This window comes from Emydura macquarii, unplaced genomic scaffold (assembly GCF_026122565.2).
Source record: "Emydura macquarii macquarii isolate MOO-44397 ecotype Brisbane River unplaced genomic scaffold, CSIRO-AGI_Emac_v2 contig_1043, whole genome shotgun sequence".
In the NCBI taxonomy this organism is placed as follows: Eukaryota; Metazoa; Chordata; order Testudines; family Chelidae; genus Emydura; species Emydura macquarii.
In genome coordinates, this window is record NW_027131180.1 from 16,482,039 (window position 1) to 16,497,706 (window position 15,668).

The following is a 15,668-nucleotide window of genomic DNA, read 5'->3' on the forward strand; positions in this document are numbered from 1 at the left end:
CTTACCATCTGACATTGTAAGTTCATTAGTTTGCTGCTGAGCAACTCCTGATGCAATGGAATCAGGCCAGAACCTCTGAACTGGTCTGTTTTGAGCTGTTTTTTTCTTTGTTTTAGGAGTTTCAGAACAGCTGGAATCCAGCATTGGCTGAAGAATTCGTCTTCTAGCATTGATAAACCTAAACATGACCAACAAAAAACCCACACAGCTTATGACCACAAAATTGTGAATGCATGCACACGCATGCATACAGAGAGTCTCAACCAATGTGTTATGCAAAAAATAAAAATTAAATAGAAATTAATATTAAAAATGCAAAATGTTATTTCCTAACACCTTTGTTTCACACTCCATTTTAGAGGTGCCCCAGAACCACTTCACCACAAAATCTGCTCCTGGAACACTGAAGTCCTTTGATACTACCAACCTAACTAAAGAAACAGCTTGCTACTTCTGTGTGGCTGACAGGCCCTCCTTCCTCCCTCACCTCCTGTCAGCTGGTACACTGCTTCTTCTAGCCAGGTGCAATCCAAGTCTCCCCGCCCAATATAAGCTGTGAATCATTGCAGCATGCCCCAGATAATGGATGCTCCTCTAATTAGGGTGCCTCCAGACGTGGCTTTTATTTAGATCATTTGCTCAGGTTCGCTACTATCTGGCTCCACCTTCTTCCCAATTCCCTGTAACTCCCTGCTCTCCTCCAATTTACTTCAGTCCCCTGCAATTGCTGCACAGGAATCCTCCCTCCCTGCTCCTGAACATAAATTCAAAAGTTAAGTCTGACAAGCTATCAGTAATTAATTCACTGGAGCTGGGTATGGAAGTAAGGAAGGATTTTCTTGTAGCAAAGTGCAGGACTTTGAATAAGGAGACCAGAGCTCTATATCTGATATGACAAAAACTTCTGGTCTGTTGGATGGATCATTATACCTCTGTAAGCCTCAATTCCTTTATTAGCAAAATAGGCGTAATACTATTTCCATATCTCTCAGAGTGTTATGAGGTGAAAGTCCTTACTGCCTGTAGAGAGTTATGATGTCCTTAGGTGCTTTACGTTTGCAGAATACTATTATATGTAAAACTATCCATTGTTTAAAGACAAGTTTAGTATAGAACTGTAGATTTTACTCTAGATGTTCATGAATTTTTCAGTTTAAGTTAGACTACTAATTTTATTTCTATGAGCTATATGAGTGTGGATGTCACTCAGACACAGAATGTACCTCCATACCTACACTCCAATTATGGACATTAAGTCAAAGTTTTGGATCTTACCAATTGTTAACCTGCAGTAGTGTCAGATTTGTCTGTGCTGCAATCTGCTTTTTCTCATCTTCTGTTGGATATGGATGCTAAGGACAAAAAAAGTATGTAAACTTTTGCTTTTTTCTTTCCTTAAAAGAAAATGAAGACATTTTCATTTACTATTCATTAAAAATAGCTAAAATTAAAAAAACCCCATCTGTTTCTTTAACAAAATAAATTTTAAAACAAACTTTTACTGATACGGTCACTTAACAAGTAAAACTTTAGTAAACAAAAACTGATTTTATCCTTATAAAGTGTATATGCCACCATTTAATTGACCATGTCAAATTCAGAAAAAAATGCTTCTCACAGCTGCCAGAGTCCTTGTTAGACAGTGTGATCCTTTGCTAGCACAGCATGTGATAGTGTAACTAATCAAATCTTGTCAGAAGGCTGTGTCATATGAGAGTGCTGATAAGCCTTTTGTGGTTAAATAAACCCCTCCTGAATTAAACAGAGCAAGGAAAGTGTATGTAATGTAAGAAATGCATGTGTGATTTTCATGTATAATTTATCTGTTGTAACTATTAGCTAACACAGATGACACTCTATTAATATATAGCCCTCCATCATTTATTATTTACAGAGACCTAACTTCCTTTCCAGCACAAGTATATGCACAAAGGGAAGACACAGTGTAGAATAACATGGAGCCAATGACACAGACTGGTTATTGGAAGATTTAGTGAAATTCAATTCCCCTCCACATAGAATTTATACATTATTGCTCCTGAGTGAGCCAGGCACTGGGAGAGTATCTGCCACTAAATCCTTGGCACACTGAAATAAAGAATAACAACATCTAAAAAATTTAATAAGTTCTTGCGGTTCAAATGTTAAATATATACAAAATTAGGGCCTTATCCAACTCATGTTAGAGTTAATGGAACAACTTTAACAGACTTCAGTGGAAGTTGAATTGGTCCCTTCATGCATACACGGTAAGGCCAAAAAGGTTTATCTTCCTCAGGATGCAAATCAAAATAGACTACACAGAAAACCGTCTCTGAATACTTATGACTGCTGATCATATTTAGTCCTTACCCCTATGTGCTGAAAGAGCCAAGATCTCATCACATTAGTAGCGTGCTTTGGAAGAACCCCTCTCTTATTTTTTGATGAGCCATCATCTTGATGCAAGATACTTAGATCTTGGTTTAACTGCAACTGAAGCTGCACAAATAATTTTAGAAAAATGTAGAAAGATATGAAGTTACTCGATGAATAGAGACATTTCACAAAAATTGTTTTTATTATGTGAAAAAATGCATACATATACAGAAGCAATGAAAAAAGTTAGCTCTATATAATTGGTGTCAAAAAGGGTACTTTATTTACCTGCAGTGGTAGCGGTGGAAGGTCTCTTGCAGTATTATCCTAAAGAGATCCATACTCTGGGTTACGTGTTATCAAGTTTCTGATGTTTTAGCATTTTCTAGAACCCCTTTAAAGAATTGCTGTAGTTATCAGGAGGCTATATTCACTGCATCACAGCTACCAAGTGCCAATTTATTTTCACTTACAATAAAAGTCATTCTAGTGCAGGGGGCTAGGAATAAGATCCTCCTTAGCCTGTAAACTTCATATTGAGAATCTGATTCTCCACTGACTTGCATCTTGCGTAGCCATTTACATTTAGTGAGTGTAACATGCTATGCTGATTTGGTAGAGTTTCACGCTCACTTTACACTGACTGTGCACAGGACTAAGTGACTACACAAGGTGCAAGGCTGTGGAGAATCAGGCCCTGAGGGCTTAACAAGTGAAAGCTACTTTGTGTGGGTCTTCTGCTCTGAGGTCAATTTAACTCTAAGGCCCTTATTTCCCCAGTCTGAACAAATATACCAAAATGCTCAAAGCACAATAGGAATATGTATGTGTCTCTGTCCACATCATCATCATCTAAGAAGACAATAACAACAGGTATAAAAAGCAGCTCTCCCTACTTAGCTGTGGAAACTACAAAGCTGAATTGATGAGAGGTACACACAGCAGCTCTTTAAAAAAAAACCCATATATATATAACAGATACAAAGAATATATCTATGACAACTATCTTCGTAAAATGAATAACTATCACCAGCTCCACTTTTAAGAGAAAAAAAAATGGACTAAACTCTGCCCTGGGAACTGCATGCATGCACTTTCAAGTATTGAGTTTGGCCTGATAAATTTAGATTATTGCAAAGTAAATCATCAAAAAGAGCATGAGAGCAGGGTAAAATAAATGACAAAGTTTAACTGATTGTAGTGGAAATTCAGCAGCTCCTTTGGAAAGGATGTAACTGTATGCAAAGCCACTGTACAGGGAGAATCTATTACTTACATTTACATGCCTAAAATAGCAATTAATGAGGCTTTCCTCAGATATCTCTATTTATCTATCTATAGATATATGCGCACATAAATTTTTAAAAACTACATTAAAGACAAATTAAGTTTTAAAGTTTAAATGCACAAAAAACAGGAGATTCTGAATTAAAATTTCCACATAAATTCTAACTTTACCCAATGAGTAACTAATGCTGCATGCACTTGATTTACATTTATGCTGTACCTTTTCTACAACTTCAGAGGCACATATTTAGTATTTTGTTTTACCAGCTCTGAATTGTATCTCCTGAGGCTATATTATATTCTTCATTTATGCTTCAGGCCCTCTCAGTTACAGAGCATAACCAAATGGCACCAGCTGTTTTAGAAAGGGCTGACTGCCTTCACACATAATGTTCTTGGTCCCCCAAACTGGCTGATCATTCTATGAGTAAAAGGAGCACAGTATACAAACTTGAAATGAGACAGTCCTCAGTCAGCTGGAATGCTCTAAAATTGAAGTCAGCAGACTATGAAAATTCTGTACTTTGGATAGAGAACATGAAACAGATTTCAAAGGGTGGTGGCCAGGTCTCCTCACAACCCCCAAGACATCTAAAAAAAAAAAGTGTACGGTCTTGTATCTATGCTATATGATCATTTAACAGAAGACCCTAATGTAATGTCTACAAGGGGAAGAGATCAGGCTACCATAGGATCCATAACATGTAGTAGCTTAATATTTGTATTATCAAAAGCTAGACCTTAATGATTTTTAACATAGATGTATGAAATCTTCATAAGGTACCAATATTTCCCTCTTTTGCCTCCTTTTTCACTCCATTTATGTATCTAGATGTTCCCACACTGAAAAAATCTGCTTCTTTGAACATTAGGATAGATACCCTTCAGTGTTTATCCAAACTTAGTAGGAATAGTGTAGAGCTCACATATGATGTATCATTTCAAACAGCTGTGTTACAACTTTATTGTTTCTTTAAACAAGACAGAACACTGGTTCATCATCAAGCACTATGTTTATGCCTGTGCGAATCTATTTTAAAAGGCCATTTCTGAGCTAAGTGTAAAGTATCATATGAAAAAAAATTTCCCCTACCCGCCCCCAAACACATTCAGAAATAACACACATATACATTTTTAAAATTCAAAGCAATTTGCTTCTCTGCAGAGGCTCACTATTGCATTTTTCAACTCCCACAAGGTAATTTCCCCCTCGCCCCCAGAAAGTTGTGAAACAATGGAAATAGGAATTTAGAAAGTTCTATTTCACTCCCATGGGTGGCAGTGGAACAGGGTCACAGTCAACCTACAGATGGACTTGGGAGTTCCAACTGAAGTCAAAGGAAGCTACAGACATATCTGTGCATAAGTTGAGGTTATTATTTCCCATATAATTCCACACTTTTCCGAGACAAAGGGGTAATAGTTTTCCCTCCAAACATTCCACTCTAGGAGACCAATTTTACAGGTCAGAGGCATGCATGCAACTCCTATTAACTCAGAGCTGTATGTATCTGAGGGCAGAATTTGGTCATGTATGTGCTAATATAAGTGTATTTTAAATATACTCTTTATGAAAGAAAATCAGTAATTGTTAATGGACTTTATATTATGCAGATGAATCTTCCTGTTCAAACGTTTCACAAATTAATCCATTCTAGGGTCTCCTTATTCCTGGATGATCTGATTTACCACTTTCTAATCCATGGACCAGTATCCTGATGTTCTGATTTGATACTGTCAATCTATTATCATATACTTTCCTTTCCTGTAACGAAGCTTTCATTGGACTGTTCTATTCTAAAACTGTAAAAGGCTTCCCAGCAAAAGAAAGCTGACTCTTCTGTTTCTTGAGTAGTGTACACTATTTGGTTGTCACCCATTTAGTTCAAAACAGTATTCTGAAAGTCTGTGTAGTGAGAAATGCCTCTTAACAAGTGTAAACTCTGAAATATATAAAAATAAAGTTTCAAATTACTGGTGGTGGCAGCCTTCTTGATGCAAAGTGACACTTCTGACACCAGCAGTATGGCATTGTAATATACTAGTGTAAATCCATCCTGCCATAATCCTAGTTCAGTTTGAAAGAGAGTTTAAAAATGCTTAATGTTTACTCAGTAAAATATTTTTCTTCTATACAAATACTTCTCTGCCACCACCAAGAAGAAAGAAACTGACAGTTGGGGCCATCATGCTTTGTCATGTCAAGAGAGATTTTTGCGAATCTTTGAGATTCTAATGCCATATAACAAATGTGGGGATCTTTGTAGCAGTACATAACATTTTTTTCCCTGGAATTCAGGTAATTAATTCTACACTAATTAATGTTTATTTGTGCAATGCTCAGCAGTTTATCATACTGAATATATTACAATAACTTAAAAAATAGTTGTTGGTTTTTTTAATTCCAAAGAACTATTCTATGAAGACTATGAAACAAACCTGTGAATTCTGGATCCTAATTGTCCCAGGTGACAGTGCTTGTGTCACTACTTGACCTTGAGGAGTGACCACAGTGACAGGCTGATACACAGTGCCCCCTTTAAAAACATACAAAATTATGATTATACCTCTGATTATAAAGTAGACAAAAGTGAATTTAAAAAAATGCATTTCAACATTAAAATCACTATTAAGTGATCATCTTGGTAGTTATATATACTGACAAAAATCATTCTTGTACCATATCTAATTTAAAGAGGAATAAATAATCATTCTATTTAATTACTTTAATAGCATTATTGCTGACAAGAGAAATGCATTTTCTAGATGATGTTAACTATATTATTTTATTACAACTTCTCTTGCAACTTATTACAACACTAAGATGCACTCTTTAGTACAAAAGTTTCATTCACAGAAAACCATAACAAGTTTGACTCAATTTCTGTCCATTTTAGATATGCCAGATCAGATGCTCTAAGTGATGTTAATGACAAGACATTTCAAGTTTATTTCATCTTGACTGCCAGCCCAACATAATGGTGCAGTTTGGAGTTGTCAGGATTTCATCGACTTCCAGATTCTGTTACCAACCTACATAATGCGATGAAAGACGCTAACGTACAGCATTATTTTAATAATGCAAGTCTTTTGTCTAATAAAATATTTTTGAAAAACCGGTAGAAGACATATGTTCTTTTCAATAATAGATCAAATAATTTTTCCATTAAAAAAAGACATTGCACAGAAATATATCTGAAGTTTCTATCTCACCGTCCCCTGCCCCCTTAAGATATATTTCTGTGCAACGTCCTTTATAAAATAACAACTAACATATAAAACCAGTATTCAAAAGTTACTGGGATACTTGGTTGTATAATATAACATTTGGAAAGTTACCATGAAAGGAGTTATTAGTAAAAAATATTCCCATCTTTGTACATTTCTTAACAACTGTGAAAGAAAGCAAAATAAAGAGCAATATGTCAATTTTTTTTCCTGTGTCATACCTGCTACTGTTGCCATAGTTACATTTCCCTGCTGCAATGCTGATGCAGGCACCATAATCCCTTGGGGACTGAGTGTGCCTGCAATGGCACTTTGAATTTGCTAGAAAAATAAAATAGTTTTAAAAATTAAATGTGCTCATGTAATTTTTAGTTGCAACAAATCTGAGGCTTTAAAAAGAGGATCATCTCAAAGAGAAAGACTGTATCACTCAAAAGTCATTACTACAAACTGTTCAGTTTGAAAACATGAGTCATAAAATAATAAACTCATAAAGCAGACATGAAATACCTGGAGATACTTGGGGAGAAAAAATATTTTGGATACATAACTAAACCAGAAGTGAACCAACAATTTTTAAAGACACAGAAGATAAAGAGTAGATACAATGGGTCTCAGGAAGTAAAATTACAAGTGTCTACAGTTTGGAGGTTTAATAAATAACTTAATTCCTTCTGTAGCTTTCTGACTTAAAGAATGCAAAATATCCACAAGGTAACTAGATTAAAATAACATTAAGGTAATTTAAATTATATAACTGTAGTACAAAGTTTATGTTGGTAGCCCCTGATCCTGCAAATTGTTGTACATATCCTTAACTTTGCCCATTAATAGTCCCATTGGCTTCAAAGGTGTAAAGTTAAGACAATGGGTATCTGCAGGATTGAGACGTAGTAGCCATACCAGCAACTGTTTTAAGTAATCTCTATCTAATTTCAAATTTTCCTCTCCACCCTTTGAGGTACCAAAAGCAAAAACTGTGTTTTATAAAAACTGAAATTTAAATCACTAGGACTACTCACAGTGCATAAAGTTAAATATGCATGTATGTCATTGCAGGATTGGCACCCAAGACTAAAGTACTATAACAGGTACTATGACATAATTGTTCCTGCTCACGGAAAGAGCAGTAGGAGTACCAAAAAGAGTAATAAAGCAATCATTACCCCTCAGATTACTTTATAAAATAGATTATGTATTGTAATCAGATATTTCAACAAACAAGCAAATACAGTGCATACATATAAGAATATGTGCTGTTGTTGATATTAGAAGGTAGATAGAGCAGACACTAGACTGAAACATTATGACTAAAAAGCAACAGGTAACCTTTGTCCACTCTAAAATGATCAGTTTATATACACATACACTGCCAAACCATCTCAACACCTTTAGTGAGGCAGACAAACTTGACAGCTGGGTCAAAGCCAAAGCGATATAATGCATATTAGGACAACTTTTTCTTGTGTTCATGCTCTTTCCTAACACCTGTTCCCACCAAGGCAGCAACTCCAGCAAATCCAAGCTTTTTTATTTTATTTTATTTTGGAGTTGCTGGACTGAGGTAAGAAGTAAAAGGAAAGAAGGCAAACAGTAATTATGGCATGTCTCTAAAGTGCTGACACATTTAATTAACCTTGTCCACTGTTCAGCTGCTCAAAAGAAGGCTGCTAACCTTGATATAAACACAATTACAAAGAACAGGGTAAACAGTAGGTAAGTGGAATTCTTACAAAGTGCAGCAAAAATATACTTAGAAATTTTGCAGGATTTCTAAGCAAAAGCCCATTTAAACCAGCTTGAAATGTACCTGCGATTGTACAGGTGAATAAGGACTTCCAGGTTCTCCACTTAGTAGAGTTTCACTGTTCATTTTTGTTTTCAGACAGGCAATGTAACGACTACAGAAATCCTTGCAGAGTTCATTAACCTTTTCTAGCTCAAGCAGATGAATACGTAGAACCTGGATTGCCTTAACCATCTAGAGAGAAAGATGGAAAAAAGACTTAGAAGCAAGGCAAGAAAACACTATTACTTGCATGAATAAGTAATTTAGGGAAAACTTTAAATATACGTAAGAATACTAACTACCAGAAGACTGTTCACAATACTCCTGTCCAGGCTGTATTTTACTGGAGTGTGAAAGGTATTTGTTTAGAACAAAATCCTGTATTGCTCTGCTGTTTAGGTAAACCGTCAAACAAGAGAGAACAAACATAAATGCAGCAAAGGATTTTTCTTGTCTTGGTCACAGTCTATATCACTGTACAATTAAAAAAATTGGTTGGGGCAGGTGTGGTGAACAGTAGTGCTCTGAGCTATACACAGAAGACTGGGTTCAATTCTTCAGTCCCATTCCTTCACTCCCTGGCCCAGGAGAAACAATAAGTGCTATGGAAGCCCCTGCTGAGGAGGAATGCCACTCATTACTTGGCAGCAACCCCTCTGGCCAATTAATGCCAACCTAATCCCTAAAAGGACATTGGCTGCAACATAAGGCCTCAAGGACACAGGTGTGAAAGTAAAAAACTGCGAGATGAATCTTCAGTTTTTAGACAATAATAGAGCACATTAGCAAATAAATATAAGCATTCATGCCAGCCTCTGAATACAAACATATTTGTAATCATATGCTTTGAAAAGTTATTCTATTCTGAAGAGAAATCACATAAAACTGATATCTTACTCAACAGATCTGCTCATGTGTGTATTCAGTCACTGATGACTTTAGTAACAAAAATTCATTATTTTTCTGTTTTTTATGCCAGTTTGAGAGTTAACATACCTAAGAGAGAATCCACAGCTCACCCTATTTCATCTGGCGCATCAACAGGATTGCTTACAAAGCTCCAATCTGTTATCCCAGTACAAACTCACTGAAGGTAAGAGAATTGCACTGGTGTCATTCAGGACATAATTTGAAGACAATGGGAATGCCCATGTAATCTTATTTGGCCTACAGAACTTTATTACTTATAATGTAGAAGATACCAAGAATTAAGTGGCAGCCAGGAGAAAAAAAAAACTATCACTCAGAAATCTTAGACAAGTTGAAGTGCTATCTGGGCAAATAAAAGCCTCAGACTTCCTTCTCACCAAACAAGGACATTAGGGGAGGCAGAATGACATCAGACACAGCAGCACAGACCATAGTTAGGGGATACGGTGGCTGGAGGAGGCTGGTGAAAGGGGAGGAGAAACCATTAAGCTGCCTCAAGAAAGAGCAGGGATAGAGAGAAACAACAATATTGAGCTACCAGAGGGGTAGCCGTGTTAGTCTGTATACAGCAAAAACAACGAGAGTCCTGTAGCACCTTAAAGACTAACAAATTTCTGCAGGCATAAGCTTTCGTGGGCTGCAACCCACTTCGTCAGATGCATGAAGTGGAAATCACAGATAAGAGGTATACCCTTGGATGTATATATATATATACCTCTTATCTGTGATTTCCACTTCATGCATCTGACGAAGTGGGTTGCAGCCCACGAAAGCTTATGCCTGCAGAAATTTGTTAGTCTTTAAGGTGCTACAGGACTCTCATTGATTGAGCTACCAGTGAGAGTAGAGGGGAGGAGATACTGAGCGGAGGGGAGGGGAGAGGGATGGGCCTAGCTGCTATCAGCCAGATGTGTAATGTGGGTGAAGGGGCTGATACAAGGGGAAAAGCACACTACTGAGCATGCCTGAGGACAATGTGTTGGATATAAATGCTCTGATCAGAGGTCTGTGCTGCAGTCAAGTAATTCAAAGGCAGTCAGCTATCTTTGTCAAAAAGGGAAGCAACAGTTTAATTTTTCAGCCAAGCCAAAGCAGGCTATGTATTATTATTTGTTTTGTAGGAGCGCTAGAGGTCTCAATGGGAGATGAAGACACCATTGTGCTAAGCGCTATATGTACATAATAAAGTCTTTATTATGTACAAAGAGTTTACAGTTGACTAACTAAAAATGCCATTACTTGCTGCTGCTAAACACAATTTGATTTTATTTAGAATGGAGATGGTCTCTCTTTAACACTTTGTTGCAGCCTCAAATTGCAAAATTTGCTGCTTCTAAGGACAGATAGTTTGATTTTTCTCAGCAATCCTTGACTTACACACTAACTACTTAAGAAACATTTATGTAAAAACTATCTACACACCTAATTTTAAACAAATCTGAAAAGCATCTGGGAGACATTGAACCACACTGCTAGGCTTTGGGGTAAAAAACTATCATCAGTTTGAATTGGCAGAGTGTAATATTGGAGGCCCTGAGTCAAGCAAGAATAAAGCATGACACATAAGGAAAATGAGATACTTAAGAGGTAAATGCACTTTCCAGAATTAATTAAAAGCTCTATTGATGCATTTCATGTAAGAAAGACGTCACCTTGTTTAACACTGCTTACAATCACTAAACAAAATTTCAGTTTTAGGGATTTTGAGATTGGGATTTTCCAATTTGAAGGCCAAAAGTGGCCTTAATCCTAGATCAAATCATACTAATAACTGCGGAGCGGAAGACTTTACAGAAACAAATGCAAAGTCTCTTCAGAAATAGCCTGAGAAATATATACAGATAGCTAGCTTTCTTCCTATAATTGTTGATGAATCAACTGCCAGATCAGTAATTGAGAAAGAAATGGTGTATGTCTGATTTGTGCATGATGACAAACCTTGTACTTTTTGCTGGTACAGAAGACTTGCAATCTGTGATAGCTAGTGGTACAATTCAGGGAATAAAAATAGCTACAGGGATTGTAAATATCATGGCAGAACAGCTACAATGAAAACCAGATAGCCCCAAAACTGATGGTACAGTAGTGACTACAGGATATTCAAGTAGCTTGCAGGCCATATTTAAGCAAGATACTCCTTGTGTGGCTGTTGTACATCATCCACACTGATTTACTATTCTGGACCTCAAAAAAGATTATCCTTATTTTATAAAGTAATTTATTTTGTAAGACATAAGTCTCAAAAGATGACAGCAGCTTCAAGCTGTGCACTATTTTGGAAGTATTCACCAGGTACCTGGATTTGCTTGCCTGGCCAGAACACTGAAGCCAGTGATCAAAAATAATCATTTAACAATCACCCATTTGTTACATATTGCAGAAACTAAGTTAAGGGACTGAAGTAACCTTAGTCAAGGGCATCTTAAGGAGATCAAGACAGGCAAATTTGTGGGCATATTGTTTTCCATGATGGACACAGCCTACAGTGTGACTGATGTTTCTCTTACTCTTCTAGGAGAGGATCACTTGAATGAAGTTTTAGCAAATGTAGAAAGCAGTATGCTGGAACTCAAAGCAATGAAAGGCAATCCTAGCTCTTTGATCCAAAACCTTATCTGTAGGAATGGCAAATGCTTCTGAGTCTTTAAAGGAAGAGCTGCAGAAAAATCAGATCCATGTGCTCAAGAAATGTTATTTAAAATATGAATGCACATTCACCAGGTTTCAATATTTTGACTACACAGAGTCCTAGTGATTTAAAAAAAAAAAAAAAAGCACTGAGCCATTATGAAAGTATACAAATAGACAGTTTTCTAGACCAATGCCCTCCCTCCAGTGGTTGCCTTTAAAATTGTGTTTAAATACCACCAAATCCCAAACAAATGACCATGAACATACATGTTTAACAAAGTGTTTAACCAGCAGGTCACATGCCTTTAAGGATATATTGTTCTTGGTGGAAGTATTGTTAAATAATTGTCCTGTAATGCTGCAATGGTAGAACACGAGTTTTGCTCAAAAACTTAAAAAAAAAATAAAAAATACCCAACAACAACCAAACTGTACACGTGGGAAAGCAAGACTTGATGTAGATACAAGTAAATAGCCTAAATATAAACTTTTTTTAGCCTCAACAGATTATTCTCCACTGTCTTGAAGGAGGACCAGAAACAAAACACATTCATAGACAAAATCATAATGAGCATACAACAGCAGGTAGAATTACTGGAGCTTGACTAGGACTAGTCTATAGGATCAAATGGACAGTATCCATAGTTATTGTTTACTTTTTACTTGTTTGAAATAAGTTACCTTACCTCAGTTCTGACTTTCAGTCTCATTAGTGGTGATATTGTAATTAAGAATAAAGCAAGGACAAAACTAACGTAAGATAAAGTGAGAGCTAGACACACTAAAAACAAGAGAATAAAAATAAGAAATCCTAACACAATAGTCCAAAACAGAACAGATCACAGAGAAACGCTTCCAGACAATCACAGCAAAAATAATATTTCATTTTAATTTGCTTGAGAGAAAGACCGCAGCCTGAAAATTGAGATGACCATGTTTTCATGTGTAACAAGTAAATCTGCAGTCTTAGCTTCCTGTGCACAAAGCATTAGAATTCTTTTCCCCCAGCATGCCACATAACTATGGGTGTCGATAGCCATCTGATTTTGTCTTTCCAGTTGAAGAAACAAACCTGAAACATCCGCTAATGCAGTAAGTGGAATAATTTGTCCATAGGGTACCAGATAGTAATAAAGTACATTGATGTCGTTTTAAGCAAAGCCAGGCATATACCACAAAACAGGTAATAGGACTAGAGGAATGGCTTTACCAAATCAGATCATTTGTCCATTTACTTCAGTGGTCCCCATACAACAGAGGCACCCCACCAGAGGGGCACGGAAGAAAGTTCGGGGGTGGGAGGGATGACAGGGTCTGGGCCAGCCCCCACGTGGGACGGGGGGGGGGGAGGGAAGCACCACCCAGCCCCGCTCTGCCCCCAGCTTGGCCCCAGCCTCCTGGCCCCCAGCTTGCAGCCCTACTCCCACTCCCAGCCATGCTCCCGGCTCCTGCGGCCCTGGCCGACAGCTCTGGCCCCTGGGGAGGGAAGGTGGGCGTGGACTGGGTAAGAGGGGGTGCAGACCCAAAAAGTTTGGGGACCACTACTTTAGAGAAAGCTGAAAGAAACCTTATAAAATAAACTTCCCATGGAGAAAGTTTCCTTCTAACTCTCCACCTTCTCATCAATTATCCTATCAGAATGACTTATGCACTAAAACAGGAGGGTTTATATTTTTTATAATTTTTTTATCCGATCTGTTGCAATTGTACTGAATCTAAACCAAAATCCATTAAAATCAATGGAAAGACTCCCATTGACTTCACTGAACACCGTATCAGGCATATCATCAGTACAAAACATCTAATTCTTTCACGCATGTGTGAAAATTACATTTTAAAATCAGCCTTAAATGCGTTGCCTTTAAATTACATTGGAAGTTCCTTGCTCTTGTATTATGGGAAATGGTAAACAGGAGTGCTCATTTTTATCTTCTATATATTATTCATTATTTTCTCCACCTTTACCATAACCCTCTTATTTGTCCCAAGATCTCTTTTCCTATGGATATTCTCTCCTTGCCTCTAATCAATACCATAAATCTTATGAAGGAAACATGAACTGTTCTGAGTTTCCATGCTACTGCTCATACGATAAATAACTGAACTGGTTAGCAACACTACCTCCACATGTCCCCCCAAAAGGGATATATTGGGAAACACAGTCAGTCAAAACACACTACTCGCAGGAGGCCATCTCAATACCTTGGGGTCAGCAGATACATCAAAAATTATGTTAGTACTACAAAAGGACGCACATACCCAAGTGTTGCCTGGATATTATAACAATAACAAATTGTTATTGTGCAGTTCTGAGGAATGTAACCAACTGATGATTCTAACTAATCCTTAATTCAGTGGATCAATTCAAATTGTTATAAAAATAAATTGATAATGTTAAATTGCTAATTTGTTAAGCCTTCTTTTTAAATGTTACCAGAGAGCCTGTTGCAAGGCAGCTAGTACTAGCCTTTTCACTACTCTGTGTGATCTGAGCTACTCTAAATACTCTGCTTGGTAATATCTGTAACAATATAACAGGTACTCACAAAACATACTGCTAACAAGTCTCATCATAAGCCCCTGTGGCATTCTTAGTTCTGACTCAAAGGAATCTCACTACAGGTGCACGAAGCTGGTCCTTAAAGAGATGTTTCAAAGTAAATTCTGCTGGAGTTTCCCATGCTGAAATCTTTTGCACAGCATTAATGCAGGAACCAATCAACTCACTTAAGAAGTGAGTAGCCCTCATAAAGTAATAGGAAGTCATCAAAATGAGAATCCACCCTCTTTAACTAAAAACTGCTGAAGGTAATCGATGTGCTTTAAGATTCTGCAACCTAATACAGTTCACAATCCACTCCCATTTTAGCCAAAAGATTCCCAAAAGATCTGTGCCATGTTGGCAAAGCACTCTTTAGAGGCCATGCACACTTGATCAACCCTTTCCTTGGGAATATCTCAGCCAGTTTAGATGTATGAGCCATGTGAATCAGTTGCAGGGTACTGTTACTGATTCATGTGAGACTCCCAGATTATCCTTTATGATTGCTCAGAATGTCCTGCAATTAGTGGACTAGCCTCTGTGCAGTCCTTGAACCATATGGATTTGCTGAGGACCGTGGACACAGTATTCCAATTATTGTGGAGCTGACCTCAGAGCAGTCCTTGAAGCAACACGGATTTACTCAAAATTCTGAAAGCTGTTTCCAAAAACCAGTAAAAAGAGAACGTTCTTTCATTCTGACCAAGCTCATAGTTCTTTGGTTGGCACTGAAATTTGTGGCTTCTTTTCAATTAATAGTGAAATGCATGGCTCTTCCTAATTCAGCTCTTGTTCTAAGATGACAGTGTACTATTGAGCTGGCATTTACCCCCAACATGCTTATGAGTCCACAGGAAATGCAAAGGGGCATGGACTGGAGGGAAGGGAGCCTTGCAGTTGTCT

At 37.3% G+C, this 15,668-nt stretch overlaps 1 protein-coding gene across 4 annotated transcripts in view; it reads right to left on the bottom strand.

The window, feature by feature from the left end:
- PKNOX1 (PBX/knotted 1 homeobox 1) overlaps positions 1–15,668 on the bottom strand; it is an 84,913-nt gene that overhangs the window by 43,815 nt on the left and 25,430 nt on the right. For 2 of the 4 annotated variants that reach the window (XM_067545190.1, XM_067545189.1), the window contains 7 exons: positions 8,684–8,854; positions 7,095–7,194; positions 6,085–6,182; positions 2,647–2,685; positions 2,353–2,481; positions 1,276–1,352; positions 6–178 (listed from right to left, as the gene is read on the bottom strand). In XM_067545190.1, the coding sequence (XP_067401291.1) occupies positions 6–178; positions 1,276–1,352; positions 2,353–2,481; positions 2,647–2,685; positions 6,085–6,182; positions 7,095–7,194; positions 8,684–8,854 (787 nt within the window). The remainder of the gene's footprint in view (positions 1–5; positions 179–1,275; positions 1,353–2,352; positions 2,482–2,646; positions 2,686–6,084; positions 6,183–7,094; positions 7,195–8,683; positions 8,855–15,668) is intronic. The other 2 variants (XM_067545191.1, XM_067545192.1) reach the window with 1 other exon arrangement.